General features: G+C 35.0%; 1 protein-coding gene across 2 annotated transcripts in view; it reads right to left on the bottom strand.

Annotated features, from left to right (window-relative positions):
• The window catches only part of PEX3 (peroxisomal biogenesis factor 3), a 33,325-nt gene that overhangs the window by 3,457 nt on the left and 16,904 nt on the right, over positions 1-12,964 (bottom strand). For both annotated transcript variants that reach the window (XM_061428172.1, XM_061428173.1), the window contains exons 4-11: positions 9,291-9,334; positions 7,769-7,893; positions 7,432-7,498; positions 7,270-7,324; positions 6,553-6,721; positions 4,814-4,884; positions 2,671-2,793; positions 754-850 (exon numbers count right to left, since the gene is read on the bottom strand). In XM_061428172.1, coding sequence (XP_061284156.1) covers positions 754-850; positions 2,671-2,793; positions 4,814-4,884; positions 6,553-6,721; positions 7,270-7,324; positions 7,432-7,498; positions 7,769-7,893; positions 9,291-9,334 — 751 coding nt within the window. The remainder of the gene's footprint in view (positions 1-753; positions 851-2,670; positions 2,794-4,813; positions 4,885-6,552; positions 6,722-7,269; positions 7,325-7,431; positions 7,499-7,768; positions 7,894-9,290; positions 9,335-12,964) is intronic.

The raw sequence follows: 12,964 nt of genomic DNA, 5'->3' as shown, positions 1-12,964 counted from the left end.
CAAGCAGAAAACGAGAGATACTCTAATTTGAGATAAATATTACTGAGAAGATACTATCTTTACACTTAGGCCTAGAGTCTTTCTCTTCTCACTGCACATTATGGCAGTAGTTTGGAACTGAGGTGTATTTTGAGTAATTTATTGCTGGTTATACAGTTTCCAAGTTTGCAAATAACTTGGAAAAAAAGTTTGGATTCAAAGCTGTTCTTTTAGTAAAATCAGTCTTATTCAATGTATTCTATTATAAAATGCTTTCCTAAGAAAGGAGATGGAGTTATAGGGAGACAAGTGAAAAATTTAAATAACCTACTGAGGATGCAGCTTTTAATGAACAGATTATTGGTGCACTATTAACAGTTATACTTATTAACTATTTAAATGCTTTACTTTCCTATAAAAATGTTTCATTTTTCCTCAAAATCTGAGGGACTGATTCACTGATTTGCCTCAAGGCACAGCTTAATGCAAAATATTAACACTAAATTCAACTGACCACTAGAATATATCTGGACTAAAATGCAGTCTGTCTAACACGTGTTGTACTATAACATGGAGAAAGGTATTCCTAGCCTCATAAAAGTGCCATGATATTATACTCTCATGGGGCACTCTACTATACTCTACATGTGGCTTCAAGTTTTTGGTTTCTTTGAACGAGTATCATAGAAGAGAAATGTAATTTTATGTTAGACAAACAGGATCATAACCAAAAGTACAGTCTGTTTTTAATAATAACCCAAGCTCTCCTCTTACCTGAACAAAATGACTAGGTGTTTCACTGCAAACTGAATGGATCTGTCCATTTATTATGGGAATTATCTTAGCTAAAGGCAGGCTGACACTGGAAAGACTGAAAAATCATCACAGTAATAATTATTTTCTGAAATTATCTTATAGGAATTTAATGTTTAATTATAAAAGAAATAGCCATTGAAAAGTACTTACAGAAATATTTTAGTAAGAAAATAAAGACCAAACATAATTTTACCATCTAGAAATAACAATTATAATTGACATCATAGTTAATTTCTTCCAGTAATTTTTTTATACATATCTATAGTTTTTGAGTGTTTTTAACACCCAGCTATAACCTCCCAAGCAACAGTTTTGCATTTTTATTCACATGCTATAATCATTCTTTCCATCTCATTAAAAGCTCTTCCAAAGTATCTGTTTTTCAATTACTATATAGTAATCCATCCTCTAGCTGTGACAACTTATATCATCAGCTCCCTATGGTTGGGCACTGAGTTTTTGTCTAATTTTCCTTAATATAAATAACTTTGTATTTACAGTAAATTACTGAGTTGAAGGGTATGAATGCTTTTAAGCTTTAAAATGCATATTACCAAATTCCCTCTGCTTCTCTAACAGTATGAGAGGATACCTGCTCTATCATGACTCCTTTCTACATCAAGCATTTCTTTACTCTTCATATATCTGATAGCTAAAAATGATTATCTCACAGTTTTGGTCTGTATTTCTCTTAATTACTAGCAATGTCAAATAGTTAAGTATAGTAAACCCTTGAGTCCTACAGGAGTGATCATGAGTACTACAGGAATTAAGAAAAGATTGAAATGGCTGATACAACTGCAACATAATTTTTATAATTCTCTAGTGTACAAGATCAAGTATTTGTTTTATATAAAAATTCTTATCACTATTCAGTAAATAACTAATACTTTTGGTAGATAGAGATTGTAGTGAAATTTTGTTGACTGGAGCACCTTAATTTAGAGAACTTACTGAGGCTGAATTTTTTTTGAGAATTTAAAGAACTGCTAAAAGATTTTAGGATGACATTTAAATTGCTTCAGAAAATAAACTTTATGACCCTAAGCATTCCAAATCCTCAAATGTTAACTGCAAATTATTCCTTTTTGTATAATAAAGAGTGGTCCCAGAGAACTGGGCAAATAAACTCTTGCTCTATGTATCTGAGAATTAAAGCAGGCATTGCACATACATACTGCATATCAGTTACTGTTATCCCTCATTTTAACAGATAAGTCTACAGTCAGTTAACATTGATTTAGTACCTATTATTTTCTGAATTTAATACAAAAAAACTGCAAAACAGTGTAAATCCTAATAGATTTAAGGTGCTCATGCTGGGATTATAATAAAACCATAAGCTATCTTTTGGCAGAGTGTAGTAATTATGATTAAAATCATCTGTACTATCTAAACATTCCTAATCCTACAAAAAGGGCTACAGAACTAGGAGATAATTCATCAAATGGGAATCTAGAACAAGAATGCCTGGTTGAATTATGAAGGCCAATTATAGCTTATAGTACTGGAATAATGTAAGAGAAAACGTTAAAACTTAAATAACATTTTCACAGTTTTGTATTCTAAAGCGTTAAATTAAAAAAGCCTCAGTAATTGAAACTGGCCTATGGAAAAGTAGTTTCACAAGTTAAGTACTACTGTATAATGGCAAAATTTTAGAAGAAATAAACATTTAAATACTGAATACTGAAAGAGCTCCTCCTAATGAAGGAGTCATTGGCTTAACAGAGTTTAATTTGTTGAAAAAATAAACATTCACATTTGTCTCTGAGATTTTTTTTTTGTTACCTGGAACAAAAAATAAACATACCAAAAAGCACTGTTTTATCAGAATAGTCACTAGACTGGTAACATTCTTACATGTCTTCTTACCTATTTATGGAGTTACCATGTTGCAGGTCTTGTTCAGTAGGTCGAAAGAACTCAGCCATGTTGTCTAGCAGTCTACTGAATCCTCGGCTGAGACAGGTATTCAAAACTGTACTAAAATCTGGACTACATAAAACAAGAAGATAAATTACTTTTTAGATTTTCAATGGAAAAGGGCAAAAATTTAGTAACAATGTGGCTACCTTTGACAGCCACCACCATTTCTAGTCACAATTTTATAAACTAAAACAATATAAAAATATATCAAGGAGTCAATCTTAAAAGTTAAGCATAAAAAGAGGGCTAATTATGTAACGCAACGCAGTGAGGATATTTGCTCATTTTGCTAGATTTTCTTACATTATGTGGTACTTCATAAATGTACTTTTATAAATATCAGTAATCATTACTTCTCTTGAGGAAACTCTTAACGAGGAAAGTCTATCATATCATCCTAGTGAGACAGAATATTTTGTTAATGTGTTCGGATGAGGAACCGGACACTTGATGCACGAAGAAATTTATCCTAAGGTATGTTACTAGTAAATATAGGAGGCAGAATTTGAACCCAGGCCTTTCTGATCTTAAAGTTCAAATTCTTTTTGTTACGTTATTACCTCACAGAAACTCTTTGATATGAAGAGTAATATATATGCTATCAGAGTTAGAAACTGCCTAGTTGAACAGATTAGTTCTGTCTCTGATGTGTAGAAATCACAATTCAATGCATGGCAGTGGGGAGCTAGGGCTATAAATTTGGTAATTATTAACATATAAACAGTAAAGTAATGGGAGTAAATAAAATTGCTTGGGGCAGTTGAGGATGAAAAAAGAACAAATACCTGGGAAACATTAGTATTTAAAGGAAAGACAGGCATAAAGGAACCTAAGAAGAAATGATCTGAGAACTGGGGAAAAAATTGGGAGACTGTCAAGGCAGCCGTAAGAGAAAGAATTTCAAGAAAACCTTGATCGACAGCGTTAATTATCAGAGAAAGGTCAAGAAAGATGAACACTACAGGCTGACTGAATTTGACAAAAGAACACTGATGACCTTCTAGAGTTTCATGAAGTGATTTGAATAAGAAAAGAAGTGGAGATTGATATTGTAGAAAGTCAAGGGACTAGAACTTGATGAATTCAGATAATAGCTGAATTAACCTAAAAATTTGCTGATTTTCTTCAAGATCATGAAAAAATATTATAAACGGAGGATATAATCTGCCCAGAAAACAAAACTAGAGAAAATGATCTTAAATTATCTTTAATTAAAAAAAACAACTGATACTTTAATCACTTAAGATAAAGCAGATGAACTGGTATTACCACTAAGATTTCACAATGATAAAACTACCTCAAAGAGTGTAAGTGGCTCAACCAAGGTTGACCAGCTGATAAACAGCAGAGCCAACCTTGAATCTAGTTCCTCTCATCTTCTAATACATAATCTGGGGCTTTTCCCATTTGTAACATTCTGGCTCTCTTCTGGGTAATTTTTAAAAGTTAATACTCTATTGAAGGCAGATGTGAATTTTTATCACTCAAAGATTTAGTAACATTAGAGTCGAACCTGAAAGGGTTAGGGGAAGTAGTTCTCATAACTGAGTATGTGTGTGCATACACAGCACGTGTGCACATGTGTGTATACCTGAAGACTAGCTAGAGCTGGCTAGCTCTGGCTGGCAAGAGCACCTCTTCCCAAGTCAGCACTGAGTGACATCAGGTTGGGAGTCAGCAGAGTCAGCACTGCTGTGGCTACAATTTTAGTTTTCTTTTTTTTTTTCTTTACAGGGCTGGTTGTTAAACATATACCAGAATACCATGTAAGAATCACCGTTTAAAGCTTTCCTCAAAATATAAATGCTAACTATCTTCCAGTCCCTTAACTAGTATATCAGAATCTCTAGGCTAGGAAAACAGGTAGGGGCAATCCTGGGTATCTTGAAAAAAAATCTCTGCTTACCTCCCTACCCTAATAAGACAAGCATGAGTATAGGTAGGAAATCCTACTAAAAGCAGGGGAATATATTTAAAATTTAATTTTAACAAAATATTATGTTGAATATTTGTTCAAGAAAAACTATAACATGGTCATGAGTACATTTAAAATAGAAGCACATGTTCCTGTTACATGCAGTGTACATACCTTTCCAACATGTCTCTAGTTTCATTGAGTAGTTTAATAGTGGTAACATCTCTAGGAGAAAGTCCGCAGGCCTGTGAAATTAAAATGCTACACTTCAGGGTTTCAAATATTAGCACAGGGTTATGATGAAACAAACTCAAGAGTTCAGGAAATCTCAAAAGTCTATGTTCTATCAACAATAAAAAAAATGTTCAACTCAAAGAAACTATACAGGTTGATGTGCACAGATGAGTAGCATTTAAACACTGAGTCACAATAGGCTCTTTATAAGATCTTTATTTATCTGAAGGACATATTAACAAAGAAAAATTAGTCTTCCAGGTTGCAGAGGCCAGAGATTTTTTTTTCTATTATTGTTAAGGCATTTTATTAGGATATGCATGTGTCTTTTCTCATCAATCTAGTTTAGTCTAAGGCTCCATGTGTTCTTCCAATCTAAGTTGTAGGTTTAAATTCAATTCAGGTAAGATTTGGTCCGTCATCCCTCTCATTACCTGTTCTTTTGAATTATTTTCTTTTTTAAGTCCACTGTTGACTTTTAAAATGTGGAAATTGCTTTATCATTCCAGAAAGCTTTAAGAATACTATTATTGCATCTCCTCAAGATTCTAATTTTTAAGTGAGTTTTCTCCTGTTTCTCTTGTTAATTCTGACAGGTCTGTTCTGTTCATTCAGTTTAGCTTCCCTCCTGTAGGGGTTCATGAGGTTCTCTGAAATGGGTTACAATCTATCTCTGGAGCCTCCAGGGCAGCGGAAGGCAGGCAATGAAAAACAGGGCAATCTTGGTTCTAACAGGCCTTTAGGCTGAGGTATGGCAAAGGGCCTCTTTAGTCTAAGGCTTCTTCAGTTGTTAAGTGAGAAAGATCCTTCTCTCAACTGCAAAGAATGGATGCAATCTGCTTACATGTTAATAAGCAGCAATTACTTTAGAAGAGGCCTATAGCCTGTGCTGCTGCTGCTATGTCGCTTCAGTCGTGTCCGACTCTGTGCGACCCCACAGACGGCAGCCCGCCAGGCTTCCCCGTCCCTGGGATTCTCTAGGCAAGAACATCCTTGGTATTTTTATTATTCTTAATCAATGAGTAATTTAGATCACAACTGTCCAGGACACACCAGGGTATAGTGTGGCTGATACCTGTTAGAACTGGTAACACCATGGCTGCTAACTGTTAGAACTGGCCTTCTTTGTTTCCCAACTGGATGACTACAACCTCCTTCAGTGCACTCTGATACTGTCATCACTGATTTATCTTAAAAAGCAAACATGATTGTGGTACTGACCTGATCAAAATTCACCTTTGTCTAGAACTGAAGTTTAGACCCTTTATCTTGGCATACAAAGCTCTTTATGATACTGTCCCCAACTACCAGCTTTATCTTCTGTTACTTGATCTCATACAAATATGCTTTAGCCACTGGAACTGAATTTGTCTCCTGAATTCCCCAGGTTTACTGAACATGCTTATTCATTTTATATCCCAATCATACATCATACTGTCTGTCACATAACTAATATTCAATAAAATCTTGTGGAATATCTAAAATGCTTTCTAACTAGAAATCAATCACATTTATAGTTTGTTTTCTAAATTAGTGAGGTTTTATTTAAATTATTGAAATATATGTCTTTCAATCACTTACCTTTCAAGAGACTCAGAAATATAAATTTTAAGACATAATGAAAAAAACATTAAAAACAAAGAGTAACTGGTTTGCTTAAATAGTTTTGAATTAAGCACCTGAACTGCTAATGGAGTTTCTTCATCTGGCATCATATAATGGCATAATAAAGATTTGGATCCATCATTATTAATCCAAGAAGATGATTTATGCTGCTCAACGAGATCTCTGATTTCTTTCAGTTTTTGCTCCAAGTCCAAAAGGGACAAAGAATGTTTAAGAGAAACACTAGAAAAAGAGAAAGGAAACTGGGATAAGTGAAACTATACAACACGTCCTATTAATACTCTTTTCCTAACAGGTTACTACCAGAGATCCTGTTTCATCCAGTCAAACCTGAAACTGCTGACTATGAAATCATTAGAGTAGGTTAAGAAATCAGCCACTGGTTTGGGGCCAAGAGAAATCTTGTTGCAGATTTCACAAGAAAATTCCCACTGTGATTAAAGACACTGCCTGTATGAACAGGAGTTAAAAGCCTCAGAGGCAGATTTTTAAAAGCAGGTCTTTTTTCTCATGACCCAAATATTTTTTGGTTTGTTTTGAAATCAATCAATATACAATGAAACATTAAAGCTTTCCCCTTAGTCAAAAGGTTGATACTGATGAAGAAAACAGATTCCACAATGTAATACCCCAGGGCTGTGTCTGTATTAGGTTAAAAGAGTTTTGCAGACCACCGTTTGTCAAGTCACTAGCTTCATTAGAACTATGTTAATTTTTCTTTTATTCATCAGAATCAGGAAGTTAGGAAAAGCCAAAGCAAAATGTCTTACCTTCCTAAAATCTTCTGCACAGCTTGTTTAATGACAGTGATCAATTCTGTCAGGCCTATAAAAAGAAAAATAAATGTAAAAGCCTTGTTTACATTTTCAATTCCTCAATAATACAAATGAATGAATTAGAATTAGTTTACAGGTCATAAATAAGAATCTTACCATCTCCAAGGAGGTGCTGAATACTTGATAAATATTGCTGTTGGACATCTGGGGGAGCAAGAACTGTCTGTACAAAATAGACATAAGGTACTCAATATTATTAATAAATAATATTTTCATTATAACTTAAGCTGAGATTCTAGGACCTAGAACAATAGGAAATACTAGTCTTCAACATAACAAAAAGTCTAGTTTCAAAATATGAAGAAAAATAATGGTTACAGTTTATAATCACATGAAATATAATTATTCTATATAAATTATCATGATAATATTTGGTTAAATTTTGAATCTCTTGAAAGATAAGGCAGTATCAATTTAAGTCTATTAAACTTACGGTGCCATTTTTGCCAACTGCTGCATTATCCAAATAAATATATCCACCGATTATGTTTAACTGGACTCGCAAAAGAACCACCAGCATGCAAGTACTGTACACAGCTACGATACTTCTTGTGAAACCTTTGCAGAGAAAAAAAAACCTCTTGGTACTAATTATTAAAACACAAACAAATGTGTAAAATCACAAACCATCCCTATGTTATTTTTTCATAAGACAACTTAAAATATACATTTATAATTATTTCAAGTACAAAAATGTATCAATTCAAAATATTTCATAGTTTATCTGCTTACAAAATATTTATTGTCAATTAGGAATGATCTCTTAATTGAAACAGTAATCAATAAAGATAATAACCAATATGTTCAGTGAAGGGTTAAAGGACTGGGAAGCACTCAGCGTAGCCTCAGAACTCCGAGCTGTCCAGGGAGCTCGTTCAGAATCAGAGAAGAGGGTTGAGCATGAAGAGCTCCAGCCGTCACTGGCAGGTAAAAGAGGACAAAGGATAACCTCATACAGGGATGGAGGAAGGTACAGAAAGACAGAGACCAGTCTTCACAGGTGCTTAGAACAGACTGTTCAAAACAGAGGTAAGGGAAAGGTGTTGACTCTTGCTGAGAGGAGGAAAACGTCCAGTGGATTTAGCAACACTACTGATCTTGTGATATCTGCTTGGATGGAGATACAGGAGTGGAAACCAGGCTCCAAGTGTGTCAGAGAGTGAATGGGAGTGCAGAAGAAAATACAGAGAATATAGAAAGCTTTCGTATTACACAAGGGAGATGAGAAAGTACAATAGTTTGAAAGGAAATATAGGGTACTACACAGGTTTATTTCATTTCCAAACAGGCAAAGCTTAAGCATGATTTGTGCTTCCCTGGTGGCTCAGCGGTAAAGAATCCACCTGCTAAGCAGCAGACACGGGTTCAATCCCTCAGTTGGGAAGATCCCCTGGAGAAGGAAATGGCAACCCACTCCAGCATTCTTGCCTGGAAAATTCCATGGACAGAGGAGCCTGGGAAGGTATAGTCCATGGGGTTGCAAAGAGTCAGACATGACTTAGTGACTAAACAACAAGCATGATTCAGTTAGGAAAACACAAGAATGATGAGTATGAAGTTCTGAGACATGGAGATATATATATCTATCTGTCCTAGGGAAGCTTTTTGTTTGAAATTTTTATCACTAATCAAAGTTTGCATACAATATCAAAGTAAAATTACTATTTAGGTTGGAGTAAAAACTTCTTTTATTGTAGCTATCAGTACCTAATATACACATATGTAGTCTAGGATAGGTTTATGTATTATTATAACAATAATACCACCACCACCGCCACTAATATTACTAAGTAGTTTCTATGACCAGTAGACATCAATCTACTTGCTTCATGAGAATTATTTAATCCTCATGACAACTCCATGTGGTAGGTAAAAAAGAGTCACCCACATAATAGAATACAACAATTTCCCATTAAAAATATTTTAAGGCTATGCCTTGAAATATGTAGGCTTACTTATTATCTTCAGATCCTCCCATATTTCTAGCTTGTTTGAAGGCCTAAAGAAAAATATCAGAAAATATGAAAATAATAATCTAGATAATTTAATAGAAAACTTTGAACTTTGCAGTTCAATATTTAATTATATTTTATCACAAGATAACTGTAACTGTACAAACAAAGCCCATAAGCTATACTAGAAAATGACTATAATTTCAGTAACTGATGGTAACACCCATTTTCATAAAAGTCAGAGACAGGACTTAGCGACTAGACGACCACCATCACCATTACCTGTGTGTGTCCTTCCAGCCTTTCTCCTCCTTCTGAGCATATGCATATGTGTACTATAAAATCATACAGGAAAACAGGAGTAATATTTATCTTTCCCTTATTTACTATTTTACAAATAATGAAGTAGGTCTATAATCCTTCAATGGTAAGTATTTTTTTTTAAATATCATTACAAACACAGGCATTTAAATGTATATTTGATGTGTTTCTACCCACTGTAGTTGTTACCCTTATTGATTTTCAAACTGCCCGTCTTTGACCATTGTGGGGATATCCAGGTTACTTCCTAAGTTCTTCTGAAATGAACCCTTTAGTCTTTGACAGCTTCCTTGCTTTCGGACACAAAAGGTGTCTGGGTTCATTTTGTTCAATTTTTGCTGCAAGCCTGAAATCATCCATTTCTCTGAGAGTCCTGGTTCAGAAAACTCAGCTAGTACACTATATGTGTGTATTTATTTGTTTTACATATATTAAAGAGATAAAGTACATCATGAATTCATATTTATACTTCTAATTCAAAATTAGGATCACTTTTTTTTAACAATCTCATTAATCTTATATCTGTATTTCTTTCTGCCTGCACTAGAAATCAGTGAAACCAATATAATTACAATTTGCTTCATCCCTCACTCTGTGGACAACAGTCTCAGAATAGCAATACTGAAAAAAGAGTTTAAGGTTTTTGTTTTTTCAATTCTGTATGCTCTAAGAGTATATATCCCACTAAAAATACACAGTCAAATTTCTGTTTTAAAGTCACTTGGCATAGTTTCTGTTGGGCTTCCCTGATGACTCAGTGGGTAAAGAATCTGCCTGCAATACAGGAGACACAGGAGACATGGGTTTGATCCCTGGATCGGAAAGATCCCCTGGTGAAGGAAATGGCAATCTGCTCCAGTATTCTTGCCCGGAAAACCCCATGGACAGAGGAGCCTGGCAGGATCACAAGGAGCTGGACGTGACTAAGCACGCAGGCACAGCACAGTTTCTGTTTTTGTGCTTACGGCACCAACTAGATGCACATTTAGGTTATTTCATTTAATTTACTATCACTTTAGACATTGCTTTCAAACACTAAACATAGTTATAAATATGTAAAATATTTACTTATTTATAAATATTTGTATTTATATTCCCCGATGACTTTACAACACAGGATATTCAAAGAAGTCTGTTTCTGTTCACTTTTGTTTCCTTCTTCATAGGCAACTATTAAAAATATCCTTTAACTTTGTATTGTTTTTCTTTATATAGGCAAATATATATATATATATATATATATATATATATATATTCATATCTGCCCCTTTAGACAAATGGTAGCATACTATATACATCTTTACTTTAACTTTTTAAAACTTGCAACAATATAGCCTGGACATCATTCCATAATAGTATTAGATAACAGCCATCTTTTTTTTTTAAACCACAGCATAGTACTCCAATGTACTATGCAGATGGAGTTCACTGCTGTTCAAATCACCTTCGTGGTAGAACCAGTTTTTTTGTTTGCATATTTCCAATCCGTCACAGATGAACACTTTTGTAAAATACAATAAAAATAAATTACAAGGAAAATGAAATAAAAAAATGACAAAAACACAATCCCATATTCTTTATTATTATTATCAGACATAAATTTACATTTCAATAAGAAGTTGAACTACCATTACCACTGTGGGATATTACTAGTTTCTTATCTTTCTTTGCCACTGGAGGGACTGCAGAGCTTCAGGTAACCTTTTACTAGATGGCACAAGTTTGACAGCTACATGGAGAAAATCCTACCAGGGCCCTACTGCAGCCTTAGCTACTGCTCAAGCCTTGTTGTGGAATACCATATTTTAGTCCCATATTAAACTGGGTATCAACCATAATTCAGGGATTAGGTATTTTAATGCAGTTAAATCACATCTCTTGAATGTTGCCTAAGATAAATCTCAAAGTTATTCTTACCGAAATTCTAAATGAAATAAGAAAATAGTAGTTCCAAAATTTTAATACAGGAAGTACTCAATAGCAGCTGGCTATGGAAAGGCATGAAAGAGATCTCTAGTCTTTCCCATTCTGTTGTTTTCCTCTATTTCTTTGCACTGATTGCTGAGGAAGGCTTTCTTATCTCTTCTTGCTATTCTTTGAAACTCTGCATTCAGATGCTTATATCTTTCCTTTGCTCCTTTGCTTTTCGCTTCTCTTCTTTTCACAGCTATTTGTAAGGCCTCCCCAGACAGCCATTTTGCTTTTTTGCATTTCTTTTCCATGGGGATGGTCTTGATCCCTGTCTCCTGTACAATGTCACGAACCTCATTCCATAGTTCATCAGGCACTCTATCTATCAGATCTAGAAGAAGATATCAAGAAGAGGTGGCAAGAATACACAGAAGAACTGTACAAAAAAGATCTTCACAACCAAGATAATCACGATGGTGTGATCACTCACCTAGAGCCAGACATCCTGGAATGTGAAGTCAAGTGGGCCTTAGAAAGCATCACTACGAACAAAGCTAGTGGAGGTGATGGAATTCCAGTTGAGCTATTTCAAATCCTGAAAGATGATGCTGTTCTGAAAGTACTGCACTCAATATACCAGCAAATTTGGAAAACTCAGCAGTGGCCACAGGACTGGAAATGGTCAGTTTTCATTCCAACCCCAAAGAAACGCAATCCCAAAGAATGCTCAAACTACCGCACAATTGCACTCATCTCACACGCTAGTAAAGTAATGCTCAAAATTCTCCAAGCCAGGCTTCAGCAATACGTGAACCGTGAACTTCCTGATGTTCAAGCTGGTTTTAGAAAAGGCAGAGGAACCAGAGACCAAATTGCCAACATCCGCTGGATCATGGAAAAAGCAAGAGAGTTCCAGAAAGACATCTATTTCTGCTTTATTGACTATGCCATAGCCTTTGACTGTGTGGATCACAAGAAACTGTGGAAAATTCTTCAGGAGATGGGAATACCAGACCACCTAACCTGCCTCTTGAGAAATCTGTATGCAGGTCAGGAAGCAACAGTTAGAACTGGACATGGAACAACAGACTGGTTCCAAATAGGAAAAGGAGTTCGTCAAGGCTGTATATTGTCACCCTGCTTATTTAACTTATATACAGGGTACATCATGAGAAACGCTGGACTGGAAGAAGCACAAGCTGGAATCAAGATTGCCGGGAGAAATATCAATAACCTCAGATATGCAGATGACACCACCCTTATGGCAGAAAGTGAAGAGGAACTCAAAAGCCTCTTGATGAAAGTGAAAGTGGAGAGTGAAAAAGTTGGCTTAAAGCTCAATATTCAGAAAACAAAGATCATGGCATCCGGTCCCATCACTTCATGGGAAATAGATGGGGAAACAGTGGAAACAGTGTCAGACTTTATTTTTCTGGGCTCCAAAA

This window comes from Bos javanicus, chromosome 9, assembly GCF_032452875.1.
Source record: "Bos javanicus breed banteng chromosome 9, ARS-OSU_banteng_1.0, whole genome shotgun sequence".
In the NCBI taxonomy this organism is placed as follows: domain Eukaryota; kingdom Metazoa; phylum Chordata; class Mammalia; order Artiodactyla; family Bovidae; genus Bos; species Bos javanicus.
The sequence above is the reverse complement of the archived record's forward strand: the minus strand, read 5'-3'. Positions and strand labels throughout refer to the sequence as shown.